This window comes from Ruditapes philippinarum, unplaced genomic scaffold, assembly GCF_026571515.1.
Source record: "Ruditapes philippinarum isolate M1 unplaced genomic scaffold, ASM2657151v2 ctg1792_1_1_1_1, whole genome shotgun sequence".
In the NCBI taxonomy this organism is placed as follows: Eukaryota; Metazoa; Mollusca; class Bivalvia; order Venerida; family Veneridae; genus Ruditapes; species Ruditapes philippinarum.
In genome coordinates this window covers 335254-352157 of record NW_026853759.1, presented here as the reverse complement: position 1 = coordinate 352157, position 16904 = coordinate 335254, and the positions used below count along the sequence as shown (strand labels likewise).

General features: G+C 30.6%; 1 protein-coding gene across 1 annotated transcript in view; it reads right to left on the bottom strand.

The window, feature by feature from the left end:
* Positions 1–16904, bottom strand: part of LOC132737753 (dynein axonemal heavy chain 6-like) — a 141684-nt gene continuing 124780 nt past the window's right edge. The window contains 11 exon segments of the mRNA XM_060725089.1: positions 1–594; positions 1586–1732; positions 2751–2905; positions 3263–3485; positions 3945–4156; positions 4780–4973; positions 5705–5898; positions 7901–7912; positions 8745–8942; positions 11200–11427; positions 12654–12759. Coding sequence (XP_060581072.1) covers positions 346–594; positions 1586–1732; positions 2751–2905; positions 3263–3485; positions 3945–4156; positions 4780–4973; positions 5705–5898; positions 7901–7912; positions 8745–8942; positions 11200–11427; positions 12654–12759 — 1918 coding nt within the window. The 3' untranslated portion in view covers positions 1–345.

Below are 16904 nucleotides of genomic sequence, written 5' to 3'. Positions count from 1 at the left end.
CTTCAAAAAGAAATTTATAAAAACAAAAGCTTTGTGCAGGAATACTGGCTGAAAGATGTCCAGACACTATATACAGAGATAATACTTTACAGGCACATCTTCACTTAAAAACAAACCAACAAAAAACACATAAAATGTTAATGTCATCAGTGAAGTAAAACTCCAAACTCTATTCTAGCCAATTCAGGTCCATGTATTTGCTATACTGTTGGAGTAAAGATGACAATTCCATACCTTTAATGATAACTGTAAAACATCACTGAATTTTTGAAGCACCGATGAATTTTTGTAAATCCAGCAGAATATAAAAATAAAGTTTTTGACGTAGGAATATTGAATATGAAATTATTCATCAGGTTGACAGAGTAAAGCCACGCCCCTCATCACCCAGAAGTGTGGATCATGTTGTGATGGTAGGTTTACAGCGGTAACAAAGTTTGTAGAATGTCCGGTAGATGAGAGTGTTCCTGCCCGTTCTGATGTCCTATATAACGGACACTCGTACACAAACGCAGGTTTATCACTGCTTTCTGATACCCTTTCTTGATTGGTTTGTTGATAATCACATTGTGTTGTAGATCTAGATGCCTGTTTCTGAAAAATTAATTAAACTCCAGTTTATCATAGTTTTCAAGTCTGTATTGTCATTATTAAATTAATGTCATTAATAAAATAAGGGAGTACAGTGTAAGTACTGCTTTGTTTACTTCCAGCATCTTTAGTTGGTTTTCAAGTCGTATCAGCTTAATGAATATCAAATATTGGCTTTTAAAGCTTTTACTAATATGAGGAAGCCATGGGCTTCTCCGTGCACAAGTGTGAATGAACCTTAGTATATAACTTCTACTCCGATTTAATTACCCCTGGGGATGGGCAATTTTGCAAACAATTTTATCTGAATATTTAAAGTATCCCACTTCCCAATATTTACTCAATATAACATTTCTCATAAGAGTCAAAATACAACATAGTGATGTTGACCAATTGAAAGAATGTAAATCAGTTAAAATTGCTGATATTAAGTGACAGGTACAATGTACATTATGCCGACCTGAACTAGCTAGTTATCACATTTTTTCACAACATGGATTGGAGTTATTTTAATATATGTTTGTTTATCTTGTTTTTATGTCAATTTTAACATATTAATGATAATATTTCGGCCATCTAGAATCTACTAGTCTAGGATCGAAGTATCAGCCCCTGATTTACAAATCTGAAGCTTACTCCAATTAGCTAAGTGGGCATGTAACAAATACAACTGCTATGGATTAATTTTTACCAGTATTTAAGGAAGTAATTATTGTATTTTCAGTCAGAAAAGCCAAAACGACATTAAATTAGGAATTAATGGGAAACTTCTGACTTGTGTAAACTAGCATGTTGCATGACTGTTTATTAAGTTAAAAATGTTAATTTCAAATTTTATTATTAATTTAAATCTATAGCAGCAGCATAAGGCACAAGGTTTATATATTTATGCATTCTTGTTAACTTGGTAATTGAAATTAATAAATATCGTAGACGTTCGAAGTTATGGGACTATAATTATGGACTTAGATGACATAATGATTTCTAAATTTACCTGTACAGGTTTGAAATGTATCTGTGGCAGCTTAGAGAACCTCTGTCCTGGTAGTGAATCATTGAGACAACCTGAGTTCAAGTCCCATCTGGCACCATCAATAAATAATCCAAAGATCACTACTCCATCTTCTGGTGGCATGTTACCCTAAACAGATTAAAATTTTCTTTCAAAATAATTCTAATTGTAATCATATTGTACTAAATACATGTATATAAAGGTAAAATCTTTGATCATATTCTATGAATTTAATGTATCTGCAATGAATTTGCTGACAATATTGTTAGGAAAACAGTATTAAATATAAATTGAAAACAATTTTTACTGTTACATCAACCTATCTGAGTCCAAGAAAACATGTATTACAAAAAAAACCATTATAACTTTCCCTTATCATATGGAGCAAAACCAAAGATCAAATATAATTTCAATGAATTGATAAAGTAAAACAAGCAACATCATTAAGCCTGGTAAGACAGTATAGACAGGTGTGTTTGGGCTTAATGCGGGTCCATCCAACCTTTCATGCACTGAGAGTATGAACCCCAAAGTATAGACATGCAGGTTGTCTATGCTTAACAATGGTCCATCCAACCTTTCATGCACTGAGAGTATGGACCCCAAAGTATAAACATGCAGGTTGTCTATGCTTAACAATGGTCCATCCAACCTTTCATGCACTGAGAGTATGGACCCCAAAGTATAGACATGCAGCTTGTCTATGCTTAACAATGGTCCATCCAACCTTTCATGCACTGAGAGTATGGACCCCAAAGTATAGACATGCAGCTTGTCTATGCTTAACAATGGTCCATCCAACCTTTCATGCACTGAGAGTATGGACCCCAAAGTATAGACATGCAGCTTGTCTAGGCTTAACAATGGTCCATCCAACCTTTCATGCACTGAGAGTATGGACCCCAAAGTATAGACATGCAGCTTGTCTAGGCTTAACAATGGTCCAATCCAACCTTTCATGCACTGAGAGTATGGACCCCAAAGTATAGACATGCAGGTTGTCTATGCTTAACAAGGGTCCATCCAACCTTTCATGCACTGAGAGTATGGACCCCAAAGTATAGACATGCAGGGTGACTGACTATATACTGGTGACAGAAACAGATCATTGTTCATATGAGCATTCTAATAGTTATTGTTTTCCTACCTTAAATGCAACATCTTTGATATTAATTTTCTCCTTTAAGTCACTTAGTGACTCTAGTGTATCATTGGTTTTCTGTACTGTAAACTCAAACTGTAAGGAATCAACTGGGATACCAAGTTTTCTTGCATGACTTTGAAGAACTCCAGTCAAAAAACCTATCAAAAATTAAAAGACCAGACAATAGCAATGTTTATAGGATAGCAAGTGAAATCACAGAATAACAGCTTTTATATAGAAGAAAAAACTTCCATCTTAAGTTTTTAATATAATTAAATTTAATTCAAAATAAGGACCTTAAACTGCCAAATTTACAAACATGATCATGATTAAATCCACAAAAAAAAGAAGATAAATCAAACAACTATTTTCTAAATATATCATAATTTTAAGTATGCTAATGCTACATTAAATGGTGAATATTTTGATCCTGCAAATTTTTTCCTGGGGTGAGAATTAATATGCTATAAATAAATATCTATATCAATAAGATGGTATAATCAAAGACTGTTTACCTTGTGGGAAGAAAAATCCTGATAACCAGTAACTGTACGGCTGACACCTTGGCACTTCCTGTAGGTCTACCTCCGTTGTTGGGTTCTTAGACCCCAGTACTGGTTTCATAAGTTTCTCAACAGTGTTCAGCATCATCTCAGCCCACTGGGCAAAGAAATCCACTCTCATGTACAAGTTCTGAATCCAAGACCCTAGAGGCTTTCTGGACTCGTAAGATGCAACCTATATGAGATAAAGATAATAATATCAATCTAATTTCATATTTTGTTTGAAATAAAATCTATAATTTGTAACTGCATAAAATAAGGCTTGAATTACAAATCAATGCTTACAGCAAAGATGAAAACTTTATCCTTGTTCATATTAACAATCAATGCTTACAGAAAAGAAGAAAACTTTATCTTTATCATATTAACATGTCTGTCTAAATTCAATCAGTTCATAATTTTAGTGTGTAGATGTATTTACAATTAAGCTAAGTGCTGAGATTTTATACCTTGTTTTACAATCACCTTTAAACAAATTATTTATATAATTCAAATTCTTAATTATGATAAAAGAACTAAACAACTCAATGTCATGAACCCTTTGTCTTTTAATTGAAATGACATTAAGAAAAAAATTTGAAATTCATATACATTTATTATAATTTGAAGTCAGACAAACAATATTTAGACCAACCTTCCATTTTTGAGGCACTCCCTGTGACAGGAGGGCATTGTAAGCCTCTTCCAGAGGTTCTGACATGATTACCTCCCCTTTGATAGCCAAGATGAGAGATTTCATTGTAGCATGTATGACTGTGAGAAGATTGTTAAAACGGTCAATTTCCTGACGTAACACAGTCACAAGGGCAGAGTTACCCATCACAGCATCCACTGCAGCTTTCAACACTGTAATAATTAATATATCAGTGAAATATACTAGTTAAATATACTTATAAAATATATCAGTGAAATATACCAGTGAAATACACTAGTGAAATATACCAATAAAATATATCTGTGAAATATACAAGTAAAATGTATCAGCAAAAAAATCAAAATGGCTTATTACTTAAATCTGAACAAAGCTATTACAACTGATTTACAACTTATATTGAGTCCTCATCTGGGAGTAATATGTGCTGATAGCAAATGATGAAATATGGTTCAAGTTGAAACTTTAGTGTTTAAACTCTACATTATTTGATTAAACATGTAAATCCCTTCATGTTTATTTTTCAAAACTTTTTAATTTTTGGTGTCATTTTACAGTTTCCAAATAAACAGGACATAAAATACACTGTTGGATCTATTTAGATTTTACTAAAAAATATATCCTAAAGTCAGGTTTCTTCAGATGTTGTATGTACCGGTACATTAAGAAAGTAAAAATTTCTTGGCCCCAAGTTGACCATTTTTTTCTATCCATTCATTAGATATACCCACACACAAGTCTCAATATATAACTTTTTACATTATATTTGTTTCTAGTGGTCTAAATAAGATACTATCTTCTTTGAATTAAATCTTACATCTATTTTTCTCTTTATCTCTAAAGTCAGGTAGTTCTCGGGTAAGTATATGTTTGACTTGTATCTGGAACATCGAGGAACCAGTACTACTAGCCCGGACATCTCCCTCTGCTAGCTCCTCGACTGTCTCCGGTAACTGTCGGATAATCTCATTGGCTAGATCTCTAACTATATCGTCACTACTCTTCTCGGAACTGTAAGACAATCATATATCTATATAGTAATTTAATTAAAATAGAAACATGATAAACCAAATTTCTAAAATGAGTCATAAATGTACATGACAAAACCTGTGTTATAGGATCATCTGAAAATATTTCAAGAAAATTATATTGTACCTTCTAAAAAAGTTCTTCCATTATAATTCAATAACTATTTACACTCTTAGTGTCAGAATTTAATATCCAAATTTAATCCTGGATATGTGTTTTAGATTTTTAAATCAATTCATAGCATAATTTAACTTTCATTAATTAATCAATAAAGTTATTCCTTACACAATATAGGCCAAATTCTAAAAGAGAACAAAAACAATTAGAAGATTTTAAACTTTTAACTATTTATTTGGCACAAATACAGCTCTTAGTTTATTAGTGAATCATATCAATAGTTTAGTGAATACAGAATTTTTAAGTTTGATTGTGTAGCTACAAGCTCAAGGAAACAAAGACTTGCCAATGATGGGAGTTTAACCAATGAGGCTAGCCTTTCTTTGGCAATTTAGTCTGAAACTTTAACCACTCAGCCATGCCGCCACTTCAACAAGTTAGACCTTTGTCTTTAAGTTTTAGCAACAGTCAAACAGGAACATGTTTTTTGTTTGTTTGTTTTTTATATTAACAACATTTAAGCAGGAACATGTTTTTTATTTGTTTGTCTTTTTAAACAATCACCACATAGACATGAAAATATCAGGGTGACTTACCCCATAACATTCATGGAGAGTCTAGGCTGTACACTAACAATGGTATTGATCAACTCCTTGGCTTGTATTTCTCTACAAGCTTTCTCAGCATTGTCTGTCATACCAAATATATCTGGAGAGTCATAGTTAGGTAGTGACTCCACATATGTTACCACATCGCTAAATGCCATAGAGTCCTTTACTGGCTGGTATATCTGAAATTATGTACAAATCTTGATTAATAAACTGGAATAAAATTTCATCACCAGTTTTTCTTCTGAATTTCTTATAAAGGACTCATCTAGCTTCCAATTTTGGAACAGTCCATTATCAATTTTGGAGATACATGTATCAAGAAGTAAGTCAGCTAATAAAATAGAACGTCTATAAATTTGTCTGACAACAGAAAATTAATGTGTACATTAGTCAGGCTGTACAATGTCTTTTAAAAAGTATCTGATATTTAGAGATTTGAAAAATATATCCCTTTCTCTCCCATCCATTGTTCTGTTAAAGTCTCATACATGACCAGCAAAGGTCTAAATGATGCTTGTTTATTCAAATACCGTTAAGAAAAGTTCGTTTTTACAAAATAATGTATGATAATGTGCAACATTTTAAACAGAGAAGCTGCAAAAAGTGAAACATGCATATTTTTCAGTTGCTGAAACAAGAATAGTATCAAGTGAAATATACAATATTAAAAGGGTGATTTGAAACATTTAACATACATGTGTAAAAACAAACAGAAACAAATATTTGAAAGGGAAAAAATATCAAAAATGGGACATTTCAACATCTATGAAAAAAATCTACATTGTATACTGGAAAAAGCAAAACTATCTAAAATTTTCACCACTGCAATAAAAAGCAATTTATAAAGTTGTTTTTTTTTTACAGAATTTTTTTTTATTCTGGCATAAAAAACTACCTTTGTTTATTGTAATGAGAAAAGTTACAGTAACCCAGTACTATACATTTCAAACAAAATGGTATTGTACCAATATAAAAACCTGATACTTTTTAAAATGTGATCCTTTCTAGTAAAATCAAAGAGAAACAAAGATCATATCCCTTTCAACTTATTATGTATACCACTTTTGATTTAAGCTATATAATCATCTCAACATAATGTTATTACACCAGTTAAATATTGTTGTGGTCATCCCACTTATATACAATATCCATTTACTTCCAGTCTGGTTATATATTTCCATGTGATTCAAGCATTAAATATATCATATACTTATGCACAGGTATACAACAAAAGCCATTATTGACCTTTTTCATGAATGATATGTAAAGTTTTCTTTTATTTCTTAAAATATTTATTTTGGATTTTATGCCAGAATAATGTGTTGTCCATGTAATACTATCAACTGAAGTCCAGGTTTATGTTTGGAACCACAGCTTCAAAAATAAACCCCTTTAGTTAGCAAATATTACATGAACATATATTTATCATTTATATACTTAAGTTGAACATAATCTTCCATGTTTCAGACAAATGTACAATAAATGGCAATAAATGGGGAACATAGCTTATCACAACTTACTTTTTAAGTGTGCTAAAATTTAATCATTCACCTTTTCAATAATGAGCTTGGCTTGTTCTTAATATTGATCAATGACTTTTTAAAGGGGTTTCAACATCAAAGTCTCATTCAAGCAATTAACAGTACAAAGTCTTGTCAGCCAGTACAGATATGCACCCAGCCTGACCTTACAGGCAGGTGTCACCAGGAAATTTTTAGAACAGAAAGCATTGTAAATGTTAATGGGACAATCTCTAAATCTATTTCTCTTTAAATGATTCCGCTATCAATTAACAAAAGGGATGGACATTATTTTAATTGTTTTATTATAAATGCATTTAAATTTCTTTGTAATCATTTAAATGGTGATTATAGACAAAACACAAGAGACTTGATGAATTAATTGACAATTAATTAATTAATCAAATCAATCAATCAATCAAAGGAAGGCCACGTTTTAACAAATTTAAAACAACAAATATTCAATTTTACTCCAGATGCATATTCCTTCAGGAAACACAAACTAATGATTATTGATTTATATAAACAAATGCCATATAACCAAGTATGTTATATAACCAAAAGTCATGATAAATTATGTTCCCCAAGAGTGAAGCATGGTATGACTTTTACAATACAATAACATAAAGTGACATGATGGTTACAATTTTGTGAACCTTACCTTCAATACAACCTTTAAATATTAATATAATACTGTTAAAACACAACCAAGTGGGAATCAAACAGGTGTTATGACATGTATATCATAATGATTCTACTTTAAAATAGTATTCCATTTTTAATGCAGAATTTAAATATAGCCAATACTTTTCTTAAGGCAAAACAATTGTTAAAAAAATTAATATATAAAAAAAAAACAACACTCATCTCCTATATTAGGCTTAATAAGAATTGACAAAATAGGTAACTTAAAAATTTTATAAAACATTTTCATTATCAAATTTCAAATCAAAAACAAATTTATGAATTAATATTACAATTATATTTGGCTTGTTGTTATATTTCCGAAAACCAACCTTTTAAGAGTCAGTAGCATGGCTTTTTACATGCTTAAGCATTGGCTCTAAAAGAAAATTTCTAACAAATATGTATCTTTCATTATTATTCTTTGTCAAAAGTAAATCAAAAATTTTGTAAACTACATTGCTGTATATACAGCTTTTAGTTTATACACTTTAACCATGCAATTTAACAAATTAATATAAAACACTGACTCAAGTTATTCAAGATTACATAGTGTTTGATTACTATTTTCTACAATGATGAATTAATTCAATTTCAATCATATGAAAAATTCAAGGAGGAGGAGCAATAATTGAGGGGAGGGGGCATTTAAATTGGGCCTTAGACAGTTTATCAGATTAAAGTGATCTGGATATGTTCTTAAGGAATGCAGAGTTTAAACAAGGATGTTGAGCAAAAATTGTTAATTACAGAAACAACATGTTATACAGTCCAACCAATATACATTGTAGCTACTAACAGAACATGTCCGACTGTATTACCTTATTTGGAGAGTAACTGTAGTCTGGTTCCAGAGATTCAGGACAGAAAAACCTGCCCAGTAAAGCATGTAAACACCTGTAATCCCATTCATCTGTGACACGCCCACCATATGTTACTCCGCCTATCAGGTATGACAGGGCCTCCCATGGTATAGTCTTGTGTTCAGATAACAACATTTCTAGTTGTAAAATAGATACCTGAAACATATATAGAACTTACATTTGTATCTGTAGAGAAATAATGAATCTCTTATCATTTACTTTAGCATGATGGTTGTTTTACTTTACTTTGTAATAAGTCACATTTAGTTTGAAGATAATAGTAATACATGTAGTAATGTTACTATGTTTATGTTCGCTGCTCTGCAATCTACAAAATTTAATTAATCTGTATCATGCTAAATATTATGAATGAACCAGTTAATCTTTCAATCTAGACAAAACCATTTTCTATTTCAAAGAAAAATTTAATTTATATACTGACTGAATAGCAAACAGTATAGACCATGATCAGACAGTACATAAGTCCAAACTGGTCTTGGTCTGCACTAGTCATATGAATGATACTTTTTTTCTTTTTTTCCCCCCGAGTTAAAATATTCTATAAAGGGACACAGTATTACAGGTTGGCAGCGTATTTATGGAGAAGTGTCAAAGATAATCATGATGAATATGAATTCAATAATATAAAGTCCTAGGTCATAGAGTATCAACTACTTAATGGTACTTAATCTTGATTTTTCATCAGAACACAAGTATGTGACACAAGTATGTGATTCAAGTATGTGATTCAAGCAAACCAATCTAATGCAGAAATCTGAGATTGATTGTTTTTAAATATAACTAGTGTTTGAACTAACCATCTAAAAGCCAAGATTCATGTCAAGAAATTTATCTCACTCCCTAGCTAGATAATGTGTTCATATTTGGAAATTATAATTAACATTAAAAAAAAAAATTCCAGTCTTGCATCTTGGGTTTAATGCAGTTTATGAGTTATGAGTTTATAGTTCAAACATAATCAACAAGTATTTATGCTTGAGAGCAAAGAAAATTATATGTTTACTAGAACTGTTCTTTGCTTCTTCGAACAAACCAAAAAATAATAATAATAAAAAAAAATAAATAATAAAAAAAATCTAAAATTCTATCAAAGAACTGATATTAACAATAATATTCAAAAACAAATTTTCTCCACAACAGTACAATCTATTTTTATATTACCATTATATACAAGTATTAATATTAACAAGATATGATTGTAAAACATGTATGCCCCCTATCGGCAGCCAATTTGTCATGTGATCAGGTTATTATGCATGACTTCTGACCCAGTGAACAAACAATTAATAAGGGCTATCTAGTATCTACTGGTCATGACTAGTCACAAGGTAATAATTATTGTGACCCCATAGGTTGTGTGCAGCAATTAAAGTTATTAAAAATCTTATCAAATAATATATACATAAATTTAATGAATCACATAGGCCTCATTAATGACAGCCAAGTTGTTATATTACATAAAACCTTCAAATGTGTATACAAAAAGCACATAAAAATATCAACCAAGGCAACTTGAGTTGTTGAGTTATTGGTCAGAAATGGTCATGAAGTACGAGGTCACTATCACATTGACCCCTTGACCCCAAAATCAATAGGGGTCATCTACTGGTCATGACCAATCATCATGCCAAGTTTGAAGTACCTAGGCTAAGTGTTCTTTATTTATTGATCGGAAACCATTTTAATCTACAAGGTCAATGTGACCTTGACCTTTGACCCCTTGACCCAAAAATCATTTGGGGTCATCTGATGTCATGACCAATCATCATACCAAGTTTGAAGTACCTAGGCCTAAGGGTTCTTTAGTTATTGATCGGAAACGGTTTTTACCTTTAAGGTCAATGTGACCTTTGACCCCTTGACCCCAAAATCAATAGGGGTCATCTGCTGGCCATGTCCAATCACCATACCAAGTTTGAAGTTCCTAGGCCTAAGAGTTCTTTAGTTATTGATCGGAAACCGTTTTTACCTACAAGGTCAATGTGACCTTGACCTTTGACTCCTTGACCCCCAAATCTATAGGGGTCATCTGCTAGTCATGACTTATCACCATATCAAGTTTGAAGTTCCTAAGCCAAAGGGTTCTTTAGTTATCGCTTGGAAACCATTTGGTCTAGAGACTGATGGACCGACAAGTGCAAAGCAATAAACCCCCTCTTCTTTGAAATGGGGGCATAATTATTTGATCTTGAAACTTATCAGGATAGATTGTAACACAAGGAAGCATGGTGGTGACCCTAATTGGGCTCAAACCACTGAACTGATTCCTGAAAACCACTGATATCGATATTTATCCTCACTTCCTACTGAGTCATGATTTTTCAACCTTTTGTTTTTGTTTAAAATGTAAAATATCTAACACATATTATATTAAATTTTCTGTATAGAATACCTCCAGATCAGAGTCATTAAACTCGTAAGCAATGTTCCATCCAAGAGCTCCATATTTCTTCCTCTCATGTATAACACTGTTAAACAGACATAGACCAAACAACAACTTCTTCCAGGCATGACCTTTACTCATGTCTTCAAACATTTTCTCACTGATTACACCGGTACCTCCACTACCATATGCTCTCAACATGTTTGACTTGAGGCCATGTGGAGGCTCTACTGTCATCTGAAATAACAAACATGACTTGTTATAACACAGGGTAATGAACATTTACAACCAACACATTTATGCTAAGCTATTTTAAAATCCATCCAGGAAAGAAAATTGTTGACAGGACAAGGCCATCATTGCACTTTAAAAAAAAATCATATCATGAGTTTGCAACACAAGTGTGACCTTTGAGCTGGAGACCTGATTCTTGCATGGAACACTGTCAATATGTCCAACACACTTTAGCCAAGTAATTTTAAATTCCATCTGGAAATGATGATCATCAACAGAACAGTTTTATAAAAAATTCATGTTATGACTTTGGAATACAAGTGTGACCTTGACCTTTAAGCTAGGGACCTGATTCGCATGTGTAACATCTTGTCATCATGTCCAACATTTTATGCATAATAGTGCTTAAGTCCATCCAGGAATGACAGAATTGTTGACCATGCACTTTTATAAAAATTCATATAATGACCTTGGTTCAATAAGTGTGAACTTGCTTTTTGGGTTAGGGAACTGCTTCTTGCATGTGACACACTGACACATTGTCATGATAAAGTACAACACATTTATGCATAGTTATTTTTTAATTTATCCAAGATTGACATAATTTTTACCAGAAACACACACATCAGTGCATTTTCAGTAAAAATTTCCTTTGAAGTCAATGTGTGACCTTGACCTTTGAGCTACAGACCAAGATCTTGCATGCAACACATTGTTTGAATGTGCTACACATTTATACAAATCATTTTAAAATTTATCAATAAATGAAGTTATGGAACAGACAGAAATTTGGGATGGAAGAACCAACAGAAGGATGGATGCTGCAAAATATATACCATATATATATATGATATATTAAATATGTATAGTCCTTTTCAATTGTTATTATGCAAATAAGTATATCTTTTAAAATGTACAGTCTGTTTCAAGGCTTATTTGTGTTTGAGTATGTTAATTTTGCAATTGATGTCATGTGACCTATGTAATTGTATATATTGTAAATATGTTGCCTCATGGACTGGCTTTGTGAAATAAAGATTATTATTATGATGTGACATGATTAAAGTGACGTCAATTTGTGATTAATTTCACATTTATTCTATCAAAAACATGAGGCTCTACATATTATAACTATCAACTAAAAGAGTACAATGTCAGTTTTTGTGCATAATTCCCAAAGATACCTAGTATTATTATAACTTGAATCTAGTTTGAATGTATATCATTACCTTCATTCCAGTTTGAAGTATAGAGATGGGGAAGCTCGGATCTGGTTTAGAACTCAGCCACAGTCTGAATTGTGGATCTATATCATCATTATTTGGCCGGTTAAAACTGTAATATATATATATAGTTATAAAATTATGCATGTTATATAATAAATCATATAGTGTATATCCCTATAAATACAATAGTAATGATAGTAAGGATGTAATAGATCTGATTATAAGAAAAACATTAATAAATTTTAGCAATATAATGATAGGGTAATGAATAAACTATTAACTTTATATTAATTTTGTTTAATAATAACAAAGTGAAATTTATTTTTTTCTTCTTCAAATTATCACCAATATTGAAAAAAAATCTAAATGAAAGTTTATATGTACAATACAAGTAATAATGGTCTATTGATATCTATTCTAGCATGCAAATTTTAAGAAAAAATCATAGTTCTATCTACTAGGTTCAGTTGATTGTTTGGTGTGCTTTATATAAAACATGCAGGAGAGATATTGAATGATTATTGGTCCTGATATATCATGATGTATAACAAATAGACAAGGCAACAACAACTGTGTAATACATTTTGATATACAATGTGCAATAACAGACATAGTGTATGATAGTTTCCCATATATCATATATATAAGAAAGATGAACAATTAAGACAGAACTTTCATTTTTTATATACAATTTGCAACAGCAGTGTTAGTGTGCATAGTTTGACAAGAATGTCAAACTTAAGATAGGACTTTTATTTTACAAAACAAACACAGTGTTTGTAGTGTCCTATATACTATTATATTGTTTCATTTGATATTTAAATGATTTGCAATATCAGACTCCATGTATACAAGATTCCATATATTATTAGTTATAAATATCGTTGGCAGGTTATATGGCCCTATATAAACGGTTATTTGTAAATATAACCCGAGCCGTCAGGCCATATATCCAGTCAACAATCTTTATAATGAATTTATAATACAGCACGCATCATTTTTTAGAGAAAAGGTAAGATTTCTTCATGAATCGACAGTAGCCGTGTATATAAAACTATATAAACGTCACGATTATCCAATGAAAAGCAACGTTACAAATGTGCAGTATTATAATATATGACAATAAAGGTAATGAATGAAGAAAGGATTTTCACATGTGTAATACAGACTTAAATAGTGTATCCTTTATACTTTATCCTTGATATTGTATCCCTTATATTATTGTATAACAAGAAATGTAAAGAAAGGACTCCTATTATAACCAATGTGCCATTACAGACTTCAGTGCAAATAGTTTTCTCATAACATTATATTGCAAGACAAGAACATTGGTAACACTATCATGTATATGAGGCATAAAAAATACAAATACACATGTCCATTCAAGGACAAAATAAATTACTCAGAAAGGTAAGCTATCAATAAATGACTTCAAATAGATATAAATCCACTAGATTAAGCTATAAATGACCTAGCTTACTCATTTTTACATATTTCCAAATTTTGAATAAAAAGAAAAATACCCCAGCTGACACTGTATTTGATATTATTGTGCTGTAATCAAACTTGTGCAATCACTTTTCCTTTTTATGCATGAAAATGTGTAACCTTGAGATGATACTTTATTCTTTACAGGAAATAAAATTCATTTTTTACCAAATATGTCTTACAGAATTATATAAAAAGTTAAAGGCAATTTTTGTGTACTGTAAATTCAATAGAATTACAGTAACAATAGTTACAATACAGATAATACATTGAACAAAATTTAATGCAGATTTAGTTGTACAAATATCTTTTTATCTACGGTAATTTTCCTCTATACATAGAAAACTTTTAGTCATACCATTATTTCTGCAAAACTTAAAAGGCAGATTCTTTAAAAAAATTACCTGCAGCTCTCTATGTTAAGTTCATAAAAAATCTCTTGTATTTTTATCATATAATAATGCTTTATATGGATGGTAAAAACTATTTGCTTATATAAATATATAAAAGATTTTACACCTAAAACAGTGTTTAATTGACATTGAATTCATATTCTGTCACTTCTATAAAATACCTAGTTGACACAAATATAATTATGTGTCATATAATGACTAAGGGGAGGTAATCACATTCAAATTGTACTACATAATGAAAGCACACATAATATATGCCCATCAACCCGATTGAGTCTACATACAAGCACTGAAAACACATGTATATGTTATACATATGTGTTACACATATATGACATATGTGTGTATAAGAAAACTTACCTCCCTGTGTCATCTGACAACTGAATCCTAGATTACACAGTACATAAAATGTTGATTTTTATGTATAATAATCTTAATGAGTAAATATTTCACACACAAATGCAAAGAAATAAGAACAAACATAAAAAGAGCTATTGCAAATTGAAACTGTGTCATATATATAATCTGTGGCAATATGCTTTCCTTGATCTTAAATGGAATTTGAATGATCTGACAATAAAAAATTTCCTATATATATTTTTTACATATTGTTTTTCATATAATACTTTATCCTACATAAACCCATAGGTTGTGTTAAGAATTAAAAAAAAATTAAAACTATAGTCGGGCAACCTGTGTCAGTAGCCAAAAGGTATACAGATCATAGCAGTTCATCTTTAAATGATATGATATCATTTCAATAATGTACTAGCACATTAACAAAAAGATTTACATAAAATAATATTCCATTAAAGGCCATTAACTGCATAAAAATTAAAGGGCAGTAACTGGTATTTATCAATGACATGACCAGTGTTTTAATATTATTCACTTCAAATAATAATAATGAATGTACTAATTTCAAACAATAAATATTTCCAAGTTCAAAACAAAGAAATCTTTTATTTAACACACATTTGCCTGTGATGGGCATACCATAAATCAGTGAATTTCAACCAAATATAACTCCACCTTTGTTTTAATTAAAAAAATAAATATTTGCATACTAAATAGGAAGCTGATCAATTAAGTCTTTCAAAAGCTTTTATGTGGAATCAAATTGTATAAATTATATAAGTGAAACTAAATGAATGAATGAATGAATGAACGAAAGGATGGATGAATGAATGAATGAATAGATGGATGGATGGATGGATGGATGGATGAATGAATGAATGAATGAATGAATGGATAATTGAATGGATGGATGAATGTGGGGATGAAATTGAATGAATGAATGAATGGATGGATGTGGGAATGAAGTTGAATGAATGAATGAATGAACAAACAAATGAACAAATGAATGAATGAATTAGTTTCTCTTGTCATGCTAAGCAAGTTTAGTATTTTAAACTTTTTATATTCCATGAAGCATGTGCATATTAAAGCAGTAAGTATTCTTAAATTAAGTTTATTTTATGCAGTAAGTATTCTAAAATATTTTATTATTCCCAGTCGTGACAAAGCTACTTGCTTGCTACTACTTTTGGGGCGTGGTGGCTGTGTAAATCTGGCTAAGAAACTGAAAAATCAACATTTATGAAAAAAACATATACAATGTATCTCTGTAATTGACTGACCAACAGAAATCATTTTTGAAATAACTTTTTGAATAATTCATCATAAATCAGACGGTCAGTTTATCTTAATAATAGCCTTTCCGGAAGACTTCAAAACACAAGACTCAAACAAAGATATTCAAAATTGAATACAAACTTGTTTTTCCTCCCTTACTTTTATCTCTGTATCTTTTTAGAATTAAATGTACCATATACTAAAACCTTAACAAATAAAATATTCAGTGATCTTTTTAATTTTTTTTTCTTATTTCTTCATACCTGAATATAAGCTGCTTAATTACATTGTATTTTCAAAAACAGTTATCTTTAAATAATTGATATAACAAATTTCCTTGCTATTGTGTGATTAAAATATTCTTGACCATTGTGAAAAACTGTTTTCATGGTGTAACAAAGGTCAGTCTTACAGAAAAAAAGAAAACAAACTAACAATTAAAATTAACCTGAAAAATAATCAAGAAAATGGAACATCAATAAAATTTCAACTTTGAAACATTAGTACCCTTTCTTTTTCAGAAAATTATCCGCCATCCTCCTTACTAATGTGATGATTTTTAAATGTCTGAAGTTATATACAATATTACTTAATAAATAAAAAAATTATACTAAATATTCAAGACAGATTCAAATAATTGTCTTAGTTGTTGCAAAAACTCGATATTAGTTAAACAGAAGTAGTGATTTTTTTCTCTCCCTTTTTTGTATCCCCAATA